Consider the following 21,663-nt stretch of genomic DNA (forward strand, 5'->3'; position numbering starts at 1 on the left):
AATGCCCCCCCAGTTTGACTGTGGTATCTTGTGTGCCCCCCTATATATTGTTTCTAGAGTTGCCACTGCATACATGCAGTAGAGTACCTAGCGGGGGGCGGGGGGGCGGTCCGCACCGGGTGCCGCTCATCAGGGGGGTGCCAATTTGCCGGCACCCCTCCAGAGACGGACAGTAATGTCCGCCGCTGGAGGAGCAGGCTCGCAAGGGAGCGTATCGGGGGTCTTTAAGAGACCTCCGGCTCCATTGAGTGATTTTAAGCCGGTTCAAGGATCTCCCTTGAACCCGACTTAAAATCACTCAAGGGAGCCGGAGGTCTGTTAAAGACCTCCGATACCGCTCCCTTGTGATCCGCGTGGCAACAGCTGCTGTGCGCCAGGGTTTGTTGTCAGATCCCGGCGCACAACACTGAAGCCGCGCCCACCGCTGTCCGTGCCCTCTGAACCGGAAGAAGACAGAAGAACTGAAGAAGAGGAGTGAAGAGGAGGAAGAGGAGCTGTAAGGAGAAAAGAGGAAAGGTAGGAAAGCATTAAGTGAGAGTGAGAGTGGATTGGTATATGTGTGGATTAGTATATGTGTGGATTAGTATATGTGTGGATTGGTATATATGTGTGGATTGGTATATATGTGTGGATTGGTATATATGTGTGGATTAGTATATGTATGAATTAGTGTATGTGTGGATTAGTGTATGTGTGGATTAGTATATGTGTGGATTAGTATATGTGTGGATTAGTATATGTGTGGATTGGTATGTGTGCATTGGTATATGTGTGGATTGGTATATGTGTGGATTGGTATATGTGTGGATTGGTATATGTGTGGATTGGTATATATGTGTGGATTGGTATATATATGTGGATTGGTATATATGTGTGGATTAGTATATGTATGGATTAGTGTATGTGTGGATTAGTATATGTGTGGATTGGTATGTGTGGATTAGTATATGTGTGGATTGGTATATGTGGATTGGTATGTGTGTGGATTGGTATGTGTGTGGATTGGTATATGTGTGGATTAGTGTATGTGTGGATTGGTAAGTATGTGAGATTGATGGGTGTTATGCTGTACCATTTCCAATGAATTTTTCATTTTATAATTATGGTCTAAAGTACATCATAACTCCCATCACTCTATACTGTTCCATACAGTGGCAGAGCTGGGAGCCTTGCACCCCCACAGCAGAACTCCTGAAAGGTAAGTGAACTTCAAAGAGGGAGAGGGTAGATAGTTAGGAGGGGGTAGATAGGGAGAGGGAGGTGAGACGGGGGATAGGGGGTAGATAGGGAGAAGGGAGTGAGAAGGGGTAGATAGGGCAGAAGGGAGTGAGAAGGGGTAGATAGGGCAATCATACTCTTATCATGCCAAGTCTGCGAGTATATCCTGGAATCTGGGTATGCCTGGGCATGATAGGAATGTGATTGCTGTTAACAATATCTATATATATATATATATATATATATATATATATTAATATTGTTATTTAATTGTTTTGTCCTATTTTGGTGTGTTACTTACTTTAAATAAAAGTGTTAGATTTTTTTTTATGGTGTGGGGGGGGTCATATTCGGTTTCGGCCAGGTAAATGCTGCATTTTCGGTTTCAGTCCAGATTTCGTTTCGGGGCATCCCTAAGCCAGACAATGAAGTAGTAGGCCTACACCACATCAATGTTTGGCTTAGTATATAGTGATAGGAGTTATGCTGCACTATTGTCAATGTCTGGCTCAATGTATAGTGATAGGGATTACGCTGTACTACTATCAATGTGTGCCTCAGTATATAGTGATAGGTGTTATGCTGTACCACCGTCAGTGTCTGCCTCAGTATATAATGATAACAGTAATGCTGTACCACCTTCAGTGTCTGCGCCGGTATATAACAGTAGAAGCTATGCAGTTTTAAAGTGTATATGGGGGGGGGGGTGCCACATACAGGATCCGCCCCAGGTGCCAAATACTCTAGTTACGCCCCTGCATACATGATTTATGTTTACCTGCAAATATAGGATTTGTATGTCTTATTCAGTTGATCAATACCTGGAGTGCTGTTTCCATGTGTTGTTTAGTTGGTCTATAACTTCAGTGCCGAGTTTACATGTGATTTCCAGTTGATCTATACCTGCAATGCTGGGTTTGTGTGTTCTGTTGGTTTATATCTGCAATGCTATGTTTCTATACATTATTTATTTATACCTGCAAATACAAGTTTTTTTTGTCTTATTCAGTTGCATGTGCTGTTTCCATGTGTTGTTTATTTGATCTATACCTGAACTACAGGGTGTAAGTAAAAGAGTGGTATGGTTTAGGGAATGAGGGGACGAAGGGACTCTGGGGTTGATTACGGGGAGAGAGGATCTCTCAATGTCATGGTGCAGTCAGAAGGACTGACTCTCACAGTCTTCCCCTGATCTGCAGTCAGTGTGGCAAATATATATTTTTTGGTGTGGTAGCGGAGGGAGTGATTGCATGCAAGGGAGCGTTGAGCGGGGCCCAAGGAAATGCTTGAGTAGGGTCCAATTTTTTCACTATAAAATATATTGGCAACAGGGTCTAATATTCATATATATATTGGCAACAGGGGCAAATATTTATATATATATTGGCAGCAGGGGCAAATATTTATATATGTTTTGGTAGAAGGGTCTTATATGATTATGGTATCCACCCCTGAACCCCTCATCTTCTGCTGTAACATCCCTGTTTCTCACCTGGTATGTCTTTTTCCTGCCTGTCTCCATATCCTGCTGCTATCAAAGGGTTAATATCGGTGCCCTCTAGTCTAGCTTAATTGCAATTGTTAGCCAAGGTGTGAACCATCTGCCTCCTGTATGCAATCATCTTATCTGACCACTTGTAAGGCAGCCCTATATAGCTCTAGACCCCACTTGGAAAGGTAGCTGCTGTGGCCTTTCCCCAACTGGACTCTTCATAAGTGGACAGATAAGAGTTACACTGGAGTTAAACTGGAGTGAAATGACAAATGACATACTGAGGACAGTGCAGAGCAGGTAACCCACATAGGCACTTGCTTGCTGCACTCCCTCCCTACTATGAACCCATACATGTTTCTATGTCCTCTACCCACAATTCGCACAATCGCTGCAGCCTCCACGCCCCTTGACAAACCCTCTACAGTCCACATAACTCCATCCCATCTATCACCCCACCCTAGCTCATATGTTCTGTTACCCCAACATAACTAAGCACGCACAAGTAATGGCATCCAATGCCCACAAATCACATTCCCATTTGTTTTCTGTCTGTATCCTACTCCTGTGCTCAGGTAATATTGAACGTAACCCTGGCCCCACCATCCCCACCTTCTTCCGTCCCCGCACATGCCGAACTAACACAAACCACTGCAATCCCTCCAATCTTAAACCAGTCCACTGCAACCATTTCTCAGTTCTCTAACTCTCCCCTGTCTGTCTGATCACACCCTGCTTACATTTAATCTCGACATACCACACACACACCCTCCCTACCTAAGAAACCACCACAAACCTACCGTAACATCAGCAACCTCAACACTCCACAGCTTTCAGAAACACTATGGCCACTCCTCTCAGGTATATCCTCCTCCTCCTGTCCTGACACAGCTACAGATCAGTATAACCATACACTAGCCTCAGCTCTAGATATGGTTGCCCCTGTAACTGTACGCAATCCCCCACTCCGTCCACCTCAGCCATGGCATTCCAAACAGACACGCCTCCTTCAAAGGTGTTCATGTACAGCTGAGCGTCTGTGGAGGAAGTCTTGTTCACCTGAAGACTTCGTTCACTACAAATTCATGCTCCGCTCCTATACATCGGCCCTCCATCTCTGCAAACATATTTCATTTCATTAATCACCTCTCTTTCCCATAACCCTAAAAGTCTATTCTCCACATGTAACACCCTTCTCAGACCCACAGCATCTCCCTTGTCCTCCAACTTCTCTGCCCAAGAGCTTGCCACCTACTTCAAAAACAAAATTGACATCATCAGGGATAACATCCCCCATAGTGTCAATCATATGGTACCTCAACCTCCTCCTGCTTCAGCCCAGTTACACCCCTCGATGTTTCCAAGGTCCTGTTGTCTTCCCACCTCACCACCTGTCCCCTCGACCCTGCACCTTCACATGTCCTGCCACCCCTCTCTAGTGTCCTTACCCCAAGCCTAACCCACATCTTTAATCTCTCCTTGTCCTCTGGTGTATTCCCATCCTCAGTCAAACATGCCATCATCTCCCCCATCCTAAAGAAACCTACACTTGATCCCACATCCCCATCAAACTACCGTCCAGTTTCATTTCTCCCGCTAGCTTCCAAACTACTGGAATGATTAACCTACAATCAACTGCCAAACTTTCTCTCGTCAAACTCTCTACTTGACCCTCTGCAATCTGGTTTACGTCCACAGCATTCAACAGAGACTGCGCTGACTAAGATTACTAATGACCTTCTGACAGCTAAAACAAAAGGCCAATTCTCACTGGTTGTTTTCTTGGACCTCTCAGCCACCTTCGGCACAGTCGACCACCCTCTTCTCCTACAAACCCTCCATGCTCATGGCATCCGTGACATGGCTTAAATCCTACCTTTCTAACCGTACTTTTAGTGTCTCATTTACTGGAACTTGCTTCTCTCCCCTACCGCTATCTACTGGTGTTTCTCAAGGCTGAGTTCTTGGGCCTCTGCTATACTCCATCTACACTTCTTCACTCGGAAAACTAGTTTCTTCCTTTGGCTTCCAGTGCCACCTATATGTAGATGACGCCCCCACCTGAAAAACATCTCCCGAATCTGCCCTTTCCTCACACAAGATACCACCAAGTTACTAATCCACTCTCTTGTGATATCCCGCCTGGATTATTGCAACTGCCTACTAACCGGTCTCCCCATCTCCCGCCTTTCACCGCTTCAGTCTATCCTCAACACTGCAGCTAGATTAATCTTTCTCTGCCGCCGCTCCTCATCTGCTGCTCCACTATGCCAATCACTTCACTGGCTCCCCATACCCTTCAGAATCAAATTTAAACTTGCTCTGGAAAAAACCTCGTCTTATAATCGAGCAAATACGGTATATATGCAGCAAGGGCTAATATTAATATATATAGGCTGCAGGGGCTATTATCAATAAATATTGGCTGCAGGGGCTAATATTTATATATATCGGCAGTAGGGGCTAATATTAATATATATTGGCAGCAGGGGCAAATATTAATATATATTGGCAGCAGGGTATAATTTTTATGCATATCGACAGCAGGGTATAATATAAGTATATATCCGCTGCAGGGGCTAATATTAATATATATATATCCACAGCAGGGGTTAATATTAATATATATCGGAAGCAAGGTGTAATATTTCTATATATCGGCAGCAGGGGCTAATATTAAAGAATGAAAAATAACTGCCAGTTCAGCTGTAATTTTGAAATCATATTTCAATCACGGCCTTTACTTGAAAGAGATAAGTACATAGTATGTAGTTAAAAATGCACGTCTAATGCATATATATATTTGTGTATATGTACCGTTTTATAATTGGCCCCCCTACTTTGGTCCCTGGCCCCCTCATGTGCCCCCCTAAACATGAAAGCTGGAGACGCCACTGGTAACAGTGCCAATATTATTGGCAGTTGGGTTAGGCAGTAGAACAATAATCCGTACACAAGCATGTGCAGGTCTGAATGCCCCACAACAAACAAAATGAAGGTTTTGGATTCGCCTTACTTGCCTTGAGATCTTTGACATACTATTAAAAAAGACAGTTCATGCTCAAAAATCCTTCAATGTGGCTGAAATAAAACTATTCTGCCATGAAGAGTGGAGAAAAAATCCCTCCTTTAACGATGTAAAAGACTTATTGTAACTTATCACAAACGTTTGATTGCAGTTGCTGCCACCAAGTGTGCCACAACCAGTTATTACGTTTTGGTGGAACAATTACTTTTTCACATTGTTTTGATCAACTCTTTACCTTTAATAAATAAAAACATCATTTAAAAGCTGCATATTGTGTCTACTCACATCTTTGTTTTATATTAAAATTAGTTGGAAAACATAACATAAATGTGACAAGTAAGCAAAAATAGAAAACAAATGGGAAGGGGCAAATACTTTTTCTAAGCACTGTATACCACCCAATACCACCTGAAACAGTTATGGTTATGACGCATACAACAGACACGTTTGTTTATTACATATGTATTGTGTTTTCTATGTATGTATTATGTTTCTGCTTACATAGTGAAGTTTAAACAACATTAAAATTGACAATGAACAATAAAACTAACATGTTAAAACATACTAGTAAAGACAGGAAAAGCAATTAATTATATATGTAATTTTGAAAACTTTCTAAGAAATTGAAATAATTCAAAGTATTGTAATTGTGAAAATCAAACTAAATAATGAAAAAAAAAACTTGACATTCAACAAACATGTACCTTTCAATAAGAAATTTTTGTAACCAAAAGACAAAACACAACACTGAAATGTAGTGCGGTTTCTGCTGGCATAGCTTAACCGTAAATAGCATTATAATGCCAATTATAACAAAACCAGATAAGCGAAGCTAATACAATAAGTAATGTCATGAGTAGAGAAAATAAATAACTGCTTCAATTGGTTTACATTAATGGAAATCCACAGTTCATAATTAGGGATTCTTCAGTGTATACCAAGTAATTTTTCCAGAACAATTAATTTCCCTCGCCATATCATTCTCATAACAATAGCATTTAAACCTAAACTATTTAGCTAATAGAAGAGGAGGTAAAAACATTTCTTAAATAATAGCATGACTTACAGAACCAATATTATATTCATCATATCAATTACACTACAATCATAATGCAATAAAAACCTGAAAACACAAAGCAGTGAAGAAAATCTACAGCTGAGGTAAGAGCGGGGTAAAGGAAGGAGGGAGAGGTCAAGGGGTGAAGGAGGTAAAGTGAATAAGTGTTTGTGGGTATGGATGTGTGTGAAAGGAAGGCTGTGTATATGTAAGGATGTGTTAGCATGGATGTGTAAATGTCTGTGTGTGAGCATGGATATGTAAGTGCATCCCCCCCATCAGGAAAGATGAATCACGGGTAAAGAAACAATGTAAAAATGCAGAAAAAAAACCAAAGTACCCTCATTAAAATGGGTTAAATGTGTCAAAAAAGGAAGCAGGGTTGCTGGGTTGTATATTTAGGGGCATTAGTAGTTAAAATAAAAAAATTAAAAGGGGAGCAGCGATTCTGCTAGTGCACAGATATCTGGTGAAACCGTAGAATGGGCTACACTACAATAGTGAACAGTTTACAGGATAATAATTATCAGGAGAGACTGAGGGATCTCAATACATGTATCCTAGAGGAGGAAAAAGGCAGATGTAATACAAGATAAAGGGATTCAAAAAAGTATGAGAGAGAAATATACTTCAGTAGAGAGGAGACATTTTTGGACACAGGAGTTCATGTGAGAGTTTTTACATTAGGAAGAATGGGCAGACTTAATAGGCCAAATGGTTCTTATCTGCATACAAATGGTATCTTATCAACACAGGCCCAGACATAGCAGGCCCTAAACTATGCAGTATTCTCTACCTCTGGCCATCTCTAGTGTCTTCAATGATGGAAAGCCATGGTGAAGTAATAAAGTTATGTCAGGCAGGATTTTCCCCTCACTATGCAGAGAAAGGGATGTGGTAATGTTTTACAGCATAACATTTATTGCATTGTTTTACCATGTTAGGCAAGCAAACCTTAGCATTTCCTCTGAATGCTTACATAAAAACACACATTTTTTATAAGCTTGTTCAGTTTATAAAGCAACAATTTGTGCCTTTGTGCCACAAATCAGATAGTTATTGATGAATGTGGGTAGTACCATCATATTCCAAAGAGCTGTACAATGGGTAAACAGGGCACAACAATCAGCGTATCACATAACAATTTAGATTTACAGAAACAAAATTGGAGCAGGGCTCTGGTCGGAATTTAGACTGTAGAAGATTAACCCCTATAGTCCCCACATAGACGTACATGTACAGCCTAAAAAGCTCTGGCTTTCTTTCAGCAGCGGGGACATCTCCCTGCCACTACACGGAAGATCATGCTGTTTTTTGAAAGCCTGTCAGTATGGCTGACTTCCCGCTGATCGATTGTTAGTAACCTCTGCCGGTGCAAGCACCGGTAAGTACTTATACTATATAATGCACAATCAAGGCTTTATGGTAGGAGGTAACAAAAAAGGGAGTGGGATACAGGTTGGACAGGAAAGAGAAGGAGCTTTAGTCAGGAGAGTTTAAGGAATATGTCATAAAGACAGCAAAAGACAGGCAAGGGAATGAAGAAAAGAAACAAGTAGACAAATACAGTAAGACCAAGGAATTAGAAGGAGGTACATAATATCTGGCAAAATGGTCACAGGACACCAAACAAAAAATGAAAGCAACACATTTTGCTGATCCGGCAAATATTGTTATAATAATAACCTATTACACAGAATGTGGTTTTTTTTACCGTCTTAATTACTATTGTGAAATTACATGAGCTAATGTTTGTTTATATAAAACAAAAGTGTATGATACCAGTAAAAAAAAAAAAACTCATTAAAAGAATTAAAGGCGAAAGCTAAAGAATGCACAATACCATTACATGGCCTTCCAAGTTTCAAAGGGATAGAAGGCTGAAATTATTACTCATGAAAGAGACAGCTTCATTAAACTTAACTGTGCCCAATCTCCGAGCCCTAATGAAGACTGAGACTACCAGCAGTTTTATTAATTAAATGCGTCCAATGTACAAATTGAGGAGCTAATATTATTTGCACCTATTTTATAAAACGCTATTAAATACATATTGAAATAACTATCATGAAATGTCTATTAGTAATTTTACATCACTGGGAATTTAGCATTTGCAATGTTCTTAGACTTTAATTAGTTTTACTGATGGGTGATGTTAATGTCTAATTAAAGTCAGTATATGTGGGATAATATGCAGAGTTTGCTATGTGTGTTGGGAATATAATAAACCAGCACATTACAGTCAAAACACGGTGGTACTTTTTTCATAAACTACATGGTTACAACTAACCCTACAACTATCGTAACAACGGTCTCTAAACTTGACCATTACTACACACATTCATCATGATGATACAGCAATGGTTTGCACCTCCTGTTCTAGTGTACCCTTCCATTCAGGAAGTGCCATGGAAAAACGTTTTTTCCTTGATAAAAAATTGTAGTGTTGTATATAGTAATGCAGGTTAGCACTGGAAAAAAACGGTTTTATTTAATTCCGTTCCAATAAACTTCCTTTAAATAAACTTTCTTCCAATAAACTTTATCTGCACACCTGGAGGCTGCCATTGTTGTCACTCGTGATATTTTGGGTGACTTTCCCTGCCCAAAAACTACACAGAGCTCATCATGGTGATACTAATGAAGTCCATTCCTCCACTGAATTTCATTAGTCAGAGTGTCCAAATGGGTGAATCAGGTACCAGTAATAAAAAAAGGCTTCAAAAACTAAATAAATTAGGACATGTCCAGTTTGTTCCTTTATTGCCAGAGGTGTTTCTGTTACTTTTGGATATGGTGCATCCGGCCTTACATAGATTTTAGCACTGTACTTAAATATGTTGGGGTTTATATAGTTTATGGAGAGGGCAATAAATCACTTTTACAAATTTGGTGCAAATTACCTGCATAACAATTAGAAGGTCGAAAACCAGGATAAAGGAAGCCAAAAATGCTCTTGAGACCTCATCACTAGGCAAAAATCCACGATTCAGCTTGTCCCAGCTTATCCAGTCAGTAGTAATGACAAGAACAACCACGGAGGTCAGAGTAAACAAGACAGTCCTGTAGGAGACAGAAATCATCGCTTGAGTGCATTGCAAAAGGGCATAGTAAAACCATGCGTGTGGCTTTTTTCAAGGTCAGCGAATTTGGAACAGTAAATAAAATGCATTAAACCAAATGAGCAGCATATTAAAGCCATGACTATGGTGTTAAATTTAATTCCAAGAATTACTAATTTATTTTAACTCAAAATACTGAAAGCAAAATTGAAAATGACACTTATGCCAATATGGACTTGCACCCAAAATATATTAGTTTTTGATTTTGATGTGAATAAGCATGTACCTGTGTGGAATATTTGAGTAATATATTAGCATAATATATCAAAATGGAAGACCAATGCATTATATATATATATATAATTGCATATTTCATACAAACAGATACATAACCCCAAAGGTTGATTGATACAAAAATGGACATTGGAGGTATTGTGTAAATTTGACCTCAAGCCAAAGCAAAATGCAATAACATAGTTGGTCTACAAGGCTTTTAATATTTGTGGTCCAGTAATAAGCAGGTTCACATTAAATCACATTATTTTTATGGTGCTGATGTATTTCATAGGATAATCTACTTGAAATAAAAAGCGTGCAATTAAAGGGGAAATTAACCTTATGTGAATCTTGGCTACTGGATGTAACCCGAATTTGTCTCCATGTAAGTATATTTTGTGGCAAATTTATCTCAAAATATAACTCAAACTTTAGCAATTTAATACAGAATGGTGAAACAGAAAATAAAAACTATCTCAAAAATTAAATTATTGTGTTTAATAATGATTCTAGAGAACAATGGACTTGATAAGTGGTTTCATCATCATAACCATCGGTTCAGGGGGCAATCAACATTCTATTGGTTGCTATGGTGTTTGGGCCAATTTTTAAATCTTGTATATATCTGTACAGGCGCATATAAATATTTTGAGTACGGAGACTTCTGGTTTCATTATAAAGCACTTACATGACACAGAAGAGGCAGCCCTGCTGTAGTAGTTGCCCTCCTCCAACATGGTCAGACTATTCTCATCACTTCTTGGATTCTCGAAGTAGGCAAACAATGGCACACAATTGTCCCATTAAAAGCAATGGGAGCATTTTTCACACAATGTTACCCTGCAAGCTCTGGAACTAACTAGAAGTGAGTATATTCCATCCTCCCATGAGTTGTGTTTTCCCAAACACATGTCCTGCACGGTATTTAACTGAGGGGTATAGGGAAAGGGACAAATGCATATGGAGGATTCTGCAGATACAAAAGGAAAATGTAAAGGGACCATGAATCTATAATTTGCATTAAAGTGCATATAGTGTCTGTAGTGTCCCTTTAAGAACTTTGATCTGGAGACATAATATAAATATATGTCTAAATGGCTTACTCATTTCATTCAAGATTTACATTTCTCATGTGTTATTATTTCTTGTGCACTGTATTATTTTATTTAACCACACACTTAATGCAGTAATATTTAATATTCAGTTCGTGTTATAAGGAGTATTACCAGATGGCAGCGAAAGTCAAGCTATGCATTGAGATCATTAAGCCTAAAATTCCTTGCCCCCTGGGCACAAGGTTGAAATAATCATGCAGAATTAATTTGCATAAACAGAGTTTTGTAGCCAATGACTGTTGGAAAATCTTATAAAATAGACAAAAAACACAGTCTGGCGATGTTGCTTCATCTGCCAAATTTGAGGGTAACTATCAATTTGATGATTGTGTAGTTAACCTCACATTTAGGAAGGGACCTTCCATAAATCATTTTTCTGAACATTGACTAATGGACGTTGAGACTGAGGGACAATTGTTTTCTGTGGAAGTTTTATGAATTTAACTGTAATATTTGCAGACAGAATGAAATTCCCTTAAAACATAAAGATGGTGGGGGTCCCATGTTTTTTAAGGGCATGGGGTAGGTAAGCCATATAAAAGGAAGAACTGAGAACTAAACACAGTCAGTCAAGTACAAAAAGTCAGACTGAGAGCCATAGGGAGATCTTGTGATAGCAGCCAGATGTTCTTACTCAAGCAATACTGGTGGTGGCTTGTGGTGTGTGGTGCACTCTGGCTAGTGGGTTGGTACGATAAGTAAAACCCTTACTTAAGCCCTGCTGAGTATTATCAGACTGGTTGGTTTTACAGAAAGTCTAAAGTTTCTACACCGCATTATGACTTGGAAGACACATTCTTTATTATTATAGCTATACCTGTCCTGCAAATGGTTGTCTTGCTTTTAGATGTTTTAACAGTGAAACAGAATGGTAGATTTATTGAGTGAATTTCAGCCCAGCTAGAAGGGAAACTAGAAAAATGCTTTAGAAAGAAATATGTTATATGGTTAATCAGTATATAAATCAAGTTAAATAACGTTCCTTGTGAGGTACCGGGAAAAGTGAAACCAAAATGAGGCTGTCTTGATACACTGACACAGTCAACGAGGAAGAAGCCGGGGCAATAAAGAACTGTAGAAATTTAGAACACGGCTAGGAAGGAATCTAAATTAAGATGACAGCAGTGGACGTTCAAAAAATGAAGGTCCATTTGCAATTTAAGACAAAGTAAAGAAAGAATGAAGGTTGAAATATATTAATTAGAATTGTCAATTAATACAAGAGGTCCTAAAGTCTGTCCTAGGTTAGTAGGATAGACTTTCCCAGAGACAGGAAAAAATAATAATGTAAGCATTGAATAAATCTGTTAACGCAACAATTAAATGAATTGGCCCCTAGTCTGCTATTATCAGTCTGCCTTAAGCCTTTAGCATTTTACTTGCTTGCAATGCCACATACAGCCACCAGAACATTAAGCAGTGTTTAACTGATGTGTGAACCCTTTCTGTGCTCCTTTATATTGTCTTCAGTAAATGTCATTTGGGAAGACTGACTAGGGCACATTAAGTGTCTTGCCTGTCAAATATGTTTTTGGCTTTTTACCAATGGGCTACTTGGATGAACTCACCCTCAGTCTGACCGTTGCCAGCCTTCCCTTGATCATAATAGCTTTACAAATGTCTTATGAATGTTTGAGTGTCTGCTACGTATGTGACAAATAGTTGCCAATTTGAACAGAGTGCCAACTATATATATATATATATATACATATATATATACATATATATATACATATACATATACACACACACCACATTTGTTTGATGATAAGACAACCCTGATTATAAGATGACCCCCCCAAAATTTGAATATTAATTTAGGGGAAAAAAAGAAAAAAGCCTGAATATTAGACTACCCTATAAGAAAAAAGTTTTACTAGTTAATATTAATTCACATGTAAACAATTTTTTCATATATTGCGAAAAATGCATGTTTTGTTTTTATTTCCTTTTATTTGCCAGCCTGCCTCCGGTTATACACATCTGCCCACCAGATATGCAGTATAGCCCCTTATATGTCACTCTGCCCTCCAGAAATGCCTTATACCCCCTATATGCTTCTCTGCCTCCATGATAAGCTACTCTGCCTCGGGAAATGCCTTATACCCCTTCTATATACCATTCTGCCCCCCCCAGATATGCCTTATACCCCAATATGCCAGTCTGCCTCCCTGATATTCCTTTCAACCCCCTATATGCCACTCTGCCTCCCTGTTATTCATTTTAACCCCCTATATGCCACTCTGCCTCCCTGATACTCTTTTTAACCCCCTATATGCCACTATGCCTCCCTGATATGCCCTTTAACGCCCTATATGCCACTCTGCCTTCAGAAAGCCCTTATACCCCCCCCATATGCCACTCTTACCCTCCCCCAACTTACAGTGCTTCCCTAGACTTCTGATCTGGATCTTAGTCTTGTAATCAGACCTCTATTTGAGGTCTGATTAGAAGACGACCTTGAATATAAGACGATGGTTATTTTTTCAGAGCATTTGCTCTGGAAAAAACCTCCTCTTATAATCGAGCAAATACGGTATATATAAACACACACTCACTGGCCAATTCAATAAGTACACCTGTTCAATTGCAATTGAAATGCATCAAGGCATGTATATGTGGTCAAGACAACTTGCTGAAGTTCAAACCGAGCATCAGAATGGGGAAGAAAGGGGACTTTGGCATGGTTGTTGTGCCAGACAGGCTGGTCTGAGTATTTCAGAAACTGCTGATCTCTTGGGATTTTCACACACAACCAAAAACAAAACAGAAGAATTATTCAAATGTAGATATTATAACAGTAAGTCTAGATTATACAAAGATGTAAGTCTATATTTTTATGATAGGACATATAAAAAACCCATTACTTACATTTAATACATACACTGCTTAGTAAGGGGAGTCACCAGACTGACCCTTTTGCAAAAAATTTTAAACATCCAGAATAGCATTTACAAACAGGAGTACATGATAAATTAATAAAATAATAATAAAAATAGGTTATAGTTAACATTGTCTTCTCCAAGCAACCTGAGATACAATAGCTAAAAGCAGTGGTGTCGCTACAGGGGGGCAAGGGGGGACAATTGCCCCCCCTAGGTTATTCCTTGCCCCCCCTGTTGCCCCCCCCGCCGAATTTGTAATCACCCAGGACAGTCCTTGACTGCTAACGACGGCATGGTGTATATGGGACAAAGATGGCAAATCTTATGTGTGTTATCTAGGTGCTGGCCAGGTTCTATGTGGGCAGCATGGTTGGGGTGTGCAACCTGTGATCTATCCCTGTAATTTAGGGGGTTTTAAATATACCTTTAATGCCGTGTTTTTATGTGAACTCCAATTGATCTGTACCTGCAAAGCTTGGTTTGTGTGTTCTTCTGTAGATCCATATCTGCTATGCTATGTTTCCATACATTATTTATGTATACCTGCAAATACAGGGTTTGTCTTGTCTTGTTCAGTTGATTAATACCTGCAATGCTGTTTCCATGTATTGATTTGATCTATACCTGCAATGCTACATTTCATATATTATTGTATACCTGCAAATACAGGATTTGTATGTCTGATTCTGTTTATTTGATATATACCTTCAGTGCTGAGATCACAAGTGAATTTCAATTGATCTATACATGCAAAGCTGGGTTTGTGTGTTAATGTGTTCATCTATACCTGCTATCGGCAGCAGGGACTAATATTAGGCCCTGAAATCATTTAGTGGAAAAGTTAAGGTATTGTGTTGTTTAAAGGATTTCAAGGATTAGTCGTACTAAGCTTCAAGCTTCCCATGTTGAATGATCAAGTATTGTATTGTCCAATAACAAAAGTATCATTCCATAGCATATATATGTGTGTGTGTGTGTGTGTGTTTTTTCAGTGGTATGATTTACTGGTGGAAATTATTAATGCCCCCCCAGTTTGACTGTGGTATCTTGTGTGCCCCCCCTATATATTGTTTCTAGAGTCGCCACTGGCTAGAAGTGAGCAAATTAGGCAACACACCAATATGCAAAATATATATTGTGTATTTCTGAAACATTGAGATGCACTAGATTTGGCTTTAGTTGGCACCAGAGCTATAAATAATAATCACACTGCAAGCAACAAATAGTTTTCATGTTGGATCCAGTAATGATAGTAGCTCTATAATGTTTAATGTTTTTTTTTAACTCCCATGAATAATCAAAATAAAGATCACATGAGCATTCAACAGTCAAGGAATGGCCAGATATGCAACAAGAATGAAAAAAGCCATTTTGAATTTCACTTAAGTCTTAGCCTCTACAAAATGCATTAAATACTTGCACTATAGTCTCAGATTAATAAAGATACATGTGAGATCAGTCAACCAATCTTATATTGAAAAGAATGCCAATGAGATCATAAAATTGGTATACAAATGTTAATTTTGCAGTCAATTTACTTAATATGTAAAAACTGAACATTAACTGGTTTAAGCTGCTTCTCAAAATAAATTTAAGGTTTTCCCAGCGGTTCCATTTTATAGTTTAGTGTAACACCATTTTTTTTGTACTGTTAGGGAATCTGTGATTATGAAGAACTCATGGAAATATGGGCTAGTGTCATGCGGACTCCTGATGCACTTCATATACATCTGTCAACACCTTGCTGTCGTGAAGATAAGAAAACATGACATCTCCCTGTCTTTCTTTTGGCTTGTGCTGTGTATATCCTTCGCCCAAGATCATCCATCATTACACTTGCAATAATAAAATAGGATGCATTTTACTTAATCGTGTTATCTGCACTTTAAGTAAAAATGTTTTATGTAAAAATAAAAAGAGTAACTTAAAGTATCCATGTTTGTCCAACAGATATAGGTTGTTTGACACAATCTAGGAGCATACAATTTAAGGATTTAGTAATGGTGAGAAAGAATAAATAATAAGACAATAGAGATCTAAATATAGCTGGAAAGTAGGAATTATGTGCATCAAACTGAGATTGCAAAAGGAACATGTCACTCTACAGCTGCCATTCAAAACATAACTGTGATACAGTTTATCCCAACTTATTATTTTTAATTACAAAAAAAATAATTATCCTAAATTATTCAGGATTGCCTTTGAACAGATTTTTCCTTTTCAGGTCAAACCACAGTCAACAATCTGTTATTTGACAGATTATTTTTACATTTCATATGTATATCACATAGAACAGATGGTCACATTTGTACCCATAAGTAAACTGTTGTACACAAAGTTTCTTGGCATCATGGTATCACAAGTGTAGATGTATAATGGCAAGAAAATAGACAAACACAATGTGCTTAAGCTAATAACATATAAACTGATAATCATTCATTTATTTTTTAACACACCCATTAAAAAGTCACGGTGCTGGTGGAAAAGGAGAACCGTTGCATTTAATAACTGGCAGCAATAACCTCCTCCTTTGGTTGCAGTAGCTGTGGATCAGGAGGCATTTAAGACTATTCTTCCATACAGAACGGCTTAAGCTCTTGAAGTCATTCCACAGCATCGCTAATGGATTAAAGTCTGGGCTTTGACTGGGTCACTTTGTTGTTTAGGGTCAAACTGACTTTATCCTGTATGATATTTTGATAAACGTGGGAATTAGTTGTCCCCTCAATGATGGCAAGCTGTCCAGATCCTGATGCAGCACTAAATCATGATGCTCTCACCACCATATTTCACCATTGCTATTATGTTTTCATGTGAGTATGGGGTTTTAGTTTCAGCAGTCCACAAAACATTTTCCCAATAGTGTTGTGGAGTGTCAAGGTGCTCTTTGCCAAAAACTAGGTGAACAGCAATATCAAATTGGAAAGCAGTGACTTCCTCTATGATGTCCTGCCATGGACTCCATGTCTGTTCAATGCTTTGCATATGGTAGACTCATGAACAGCGATTTTAACCAGTTCAAGGATACCATCAAGCCTTTAGCTGTTACTCTAGCTATGTCAAACTAGCTCTTCAATATAGTTTAATTGATTGAACTCCTGACTCCATTTAGCTTTTGTTGAAGTCATTAGCCTAGGGGTTCACATACTTTTTCTAACTCACACTGTAAATGTTTAAATTATGTATTCAAGATGGACAACAATACAATGATTTGTGTCTTATTAGCTAAAACAGATTGTGTTTGTTCATTATTGTAATTTAGGCGACAATCATATCATATTTAAAGACAGATATTTAACTAAATACTATTAATTCCAAAAGGTTCACTTTCTTTTTCTTGCCATTGTCCCACACATGTCTGAATATGAAATGCTGTGTGGAGTGGAACCTGCCGTACAAGTGTTTTAAACACCCTTCTAAACCCAGTTCAACCATAAGAAAGGAAGGACAGATAACGGAGGGCAGCTAGCCTTGTATAAGTAGTGAGGCTAGGAACCGATGGAGGATATTGTGATATCGGACTCCGTCACTTATGCAATATGCAAGGAGACTTGTGGTGGTTACTCTCTGACTGATTGGCATTGATGAGATATGATACTTATATACAATACCATAACTCAAATCATGTCTACTCTTGTCTGACCTGCCCTGTGTCCCTGTCTATTCTGTAATAGTCACATTACAATTAGTATTTTTTCATATCAACATGGACACTCATTACAAATTGTAAGATCTCTGTTTCTTTAAACCAACATCAAGCAAAATTTCAAAGCTCAGAGTTGGTCTGAATTTCAGGATTGTAGTGGTGAAAGGCAGGAATGGGGGAGGTATGTTACTAAGAAGTTGCAATAATCCAGATATCACAGGGAAACCGGTTAGTATTGTGGTTGTTTGTTTTGTGAGGAAAGGCAAATTTAATAAGTGTTTCTCACATAAAGGTGGCAGGATCTGGCAGGTGACTGGATACGAGGAATGGAGAAGAGAGCCCAGTCAAGGCAGGGAACTTAGTTTGTTGGTTGTCAACTGTCAACACGATGTCAGAAAGTAAGCAGAAGCTCAGTCTTGGGGATGTTGAGCTTCAGGTAATGGGATGTCATCAATGATGCAATTGCAGAAATGCAGATGGTGAGGCAAGTTAGAGGAGAGGAATAGATGTCAGGAAAAGAACCATCCAGGTATACTGAGTATAATCAGACTGGCTGTTCTTTTCTTTTAAATGCTTTCACAGTGGAATGAGTTTGAGATTTATTGTGAATTTCAGTCCTTTTGGAGAAGAAGGTTGAAATATGCATCACAGAGAACAATTTTATATAGTTTATCAGCATATAAATCAAGCTCAACAACATTCCTTGAGAAGTACAGAAAAAACAAACCAAAATGAGGTTACCTTGATTCTTTGACACAGTCAAGGAGGTAAGTGGAGCAATAAAGAACTCAGGAAATTTAGAACACAGCTAGGCTGGGATCTAAATTAAGATGACAGCAATAAACGTACAAAAAATAAAGGACCATTTGCAATTTAAGACAAATAACCAAAGTTATGGTGGGTAAAGGTGATGGAAAACCCTTCCACTTAAAATTAAGGGGGTAGTAGAAGCATTATTAAACACTCATCTACATGATCACTTTTTGCCTCTATAGCCACTGGCAAAAGGTGATCATTGTTGACCTTATTTGCATGCGCCTACCCAGAATCCTTTGTGGTTGTGGCAGCACCATGAGATTTCTGAGGGAAAAACAAGCCTCCTGGCTTGTCTGGTGTCTGTAGATGAGTGTTTAATAATGCTTCTACTACCAATTTAAGACAAAGTATCACAAACTATCACTGAAACTATATTGAGAGCTTTGTCCTACTGAGATAGTAAAGTAAATAACTATGTAAGCATGACAATCTGTGTATTTAATATTGTAATTAAATTAGTTTATTTTTTAATAAAATGATCGCACACCTGCTCACAATGGTATGAGCATGCCAAGGACAATTAAAACCACTTGATTTTACTAGTGTAACGATCATAAACAAAAAACACTAACAAAAATTAAGTTGAGGCAGTGTGCAAAACATACAGAAATCACAAAATGACAAGCAATGAATTCCTGAAAGATGAAAGAATGAAATAGCATAATCCTGCGAAAAATCAACATAAGTCCTGCAAACATATTCATGGCAGTCCAGTATAAAAGTACCCATACTGGGGTCCACCTATATTTAAGATATAATTAATGTAATTATAGCATTATGTATAAAATACATTAACCAGTAACACACCTCAACAAACATTTGATGAAGATGTAATATTGCAGAGGGTAATCCTCTACGTATTTGGTAAGGTTGTCCAAAGATTTCTTATATGGGATCATCTATGTTGAGCACTATGAACAGTATTAACATTTCCTATCCCACATGCATCAGAACCTGCTCTCCTCCACCTGAATTTCCCAAAATACCTCTTTAAAATCTTACATAATAATTAGGGATTAATCTAGCCTTGGTGCAGTATTAATCTACATTTTATTAAAGACAGGAGGCAAGTATTTTGCATAAACCTTCTTTACTGTTAACCTCCAGCAGCAAAACAGTTAACAGAAAAACAAGAAAAGAACCAATCAGAACACAGGAACAGTCTATAAAAGCCTTGACATCCTGAAACTCCTCCTCTTGCTTTGCAAATTATCCGAACCGGAAGAAACGGCATCCCAGGCACAACTCAGAACAGGAGACAAACGCTGAAACACGGGATCCCAGCAACACCAATATATCAGACAACAGGAGGACGGCCTGAAAAACAGAAGGAACATGACAGTACCATGCAAACATAAGCTGATAACACACGCAGGAAAAAAACGGCAAGATACAATCATCAAAAGACACAATCATGACAGAAGCCCACATGGACCCCACCCAAACGACAAATAGGGGGGGAAGCATGAAAGTAAGGGAGGGAAAATACTAGCCTCCTGTCTTTAATAAAATTTAGATTAATACTGCACCAAGGCTAGATTAATCCCTAATTTTATGGCAAGACAGGAGGCTTCGTATTTTGCAGTTTTAACGCCCCCCAAGCAAAGCCAACGCAGCATGAGCCTGAGGACGAAAATAAAATGTCCGGAACGTAGATTCCCGAGACCAATCAGCCGCAGACAAAAGATCCGAAAGGGAACAGCCCACCGAAAAAGCAGCGGATGCCGCTGCACCACGGACCGAATGCGCCCCAAAGGGTCCCTCAATGCCGGCCAAAAATAGGATCCACCGGATCCACCTAGAAATCGTAGGGACAGAGACCGGCCGAAAAGGACGCACGTAAGAAATAAAAAGCGGACCAGAAGAACACGAACGAAACTGGGCCAAAACAGCAAGATAAGATTGGAGGCAACGAGCTACACAAAGATGAGGGCGGTCAGGAAAATAAGGATAAGAAACGGTCGAGGAATTAGATTTCGTTCTACGAAACACAGAGACCGAAACGCCCTCAGGAGAAAAGGAAAAAGAAGAGACATCGAAAGCACGAACATCAGAGACCCGCCGGAAAGAGACGAGACACAAAAGAAGAGCAGTCTTAGCAGAAAGCTGGCGTAAGGACAAAAGATTGTTGTCCGGCCAAGCCTCCAAAAAATTTAGAACCCGAGAGACATCCCAGAAGGAGCCATAACGAACCCCCGGGGGCCTGGAAAGCCGAATACCCCGGAGGAGGCGACAAACAGAGGGATCCTTACCGACGGCCAGGCCCTGAACCGGAACGTGAGCCGCCGAAATGGCCGAACGAAATAAATTAATCGTGCGGTAGGACCAGCCAAGGGAGAACAAGTGGGCCAAAAAATTGAGGACCGCCGTTAAAGGTGCCGTAAGGGGATCAAGGTGTTGAGCCAGACACCAGCGACTCCAGGAGCCCCAAGCCTGGAGATAAGACTTCCTGGTGCCAGGAGCCCAGGATCCCCAGAGCACATGCCAGGATCCCCGGAAACCGACCAAGCCACCAGAATCAAACGACTCTGGAGGATAAGAGGGTGAGGATTCCCCTCCGGATCTAGAAGTAAGTCCCATGAAGAGGGAAGGATCAGGGGATCCGTGAACGACAACTCCAGAAACAGTGGGAACCACGGCTGAGTCCTCTACAGAGGGGCTATCAGGATGATCGACACACCCTGCCGGCAAACGGAGTGGAGAGTCCGGAGGATCATGTTGAAGGGGGGAAACACGTAAGCTCCCCGAAGTGGCCACGGTTGCAGGAAGGCGTCCACCGCCACCGAGAGAGGGTCCGGAAGCCAACTGAAAAACGCGTCGGTCTGGCGATTTGCCCTGGACGCGAACAGATCCAGATGGAGTGGACCTCGACAAAGGTGGAGGGAGTGGAACACGCCCGGGAGAAGACGCCAATCGCTCAGTACCAGAACCCAAAGGGTTGATCCGGAGCATTGGACGGATAGGAAGGTAACTTGGGTGGTTCGGAGGTGAAATCCTGAGCCCAGGCAGGGGAGGCCCCACCAGAGGAGCCTGCGCGGTACTCATCTAGGATCTCATAGTTGGTGAGG

The 21,663-nt window shown here is 39.7% G+C and overlaps 1 protein-coding gene across 1 annotated transcript in view; it reads right to left on the reverse strand.

Annotated features, from left to right (window-relative positions):
• Positions 1-21,663, reverse strand: part of LOC149302762 (transmembrane protein 117-like) — a 113,825-nt gene that overhangs the window by 24,720 nt on the left and 67,442 nt on the right. Inside the window, exon 5 of the mRNA XM_089481971.1 lies at positions 9,699-9,858. Coding sequence (XP_089338097.1) covers positions 9,699-9,858 — 160 coding nt within the window. The remainder of the gene's footprint in view (positions 1-9,698; positions 9,859-21,663) is intronic.

Source organism: Sceloporus occidentalis, unplaced genomic scaffold (genome assembly GCF_023333645.1).
Source record: "Sceloporus occidentalis isolate IW3139 unplaced genomic scaffold, rSceOcc1.0.p SCAF_17, whole genome shotgun sequence".
NCBI lineage: Eukaryota > Metazoa > Chordata > Lepidosauria > Squamata > Phrynosomatidae > Sceloporus > Sceloporus occidentalis.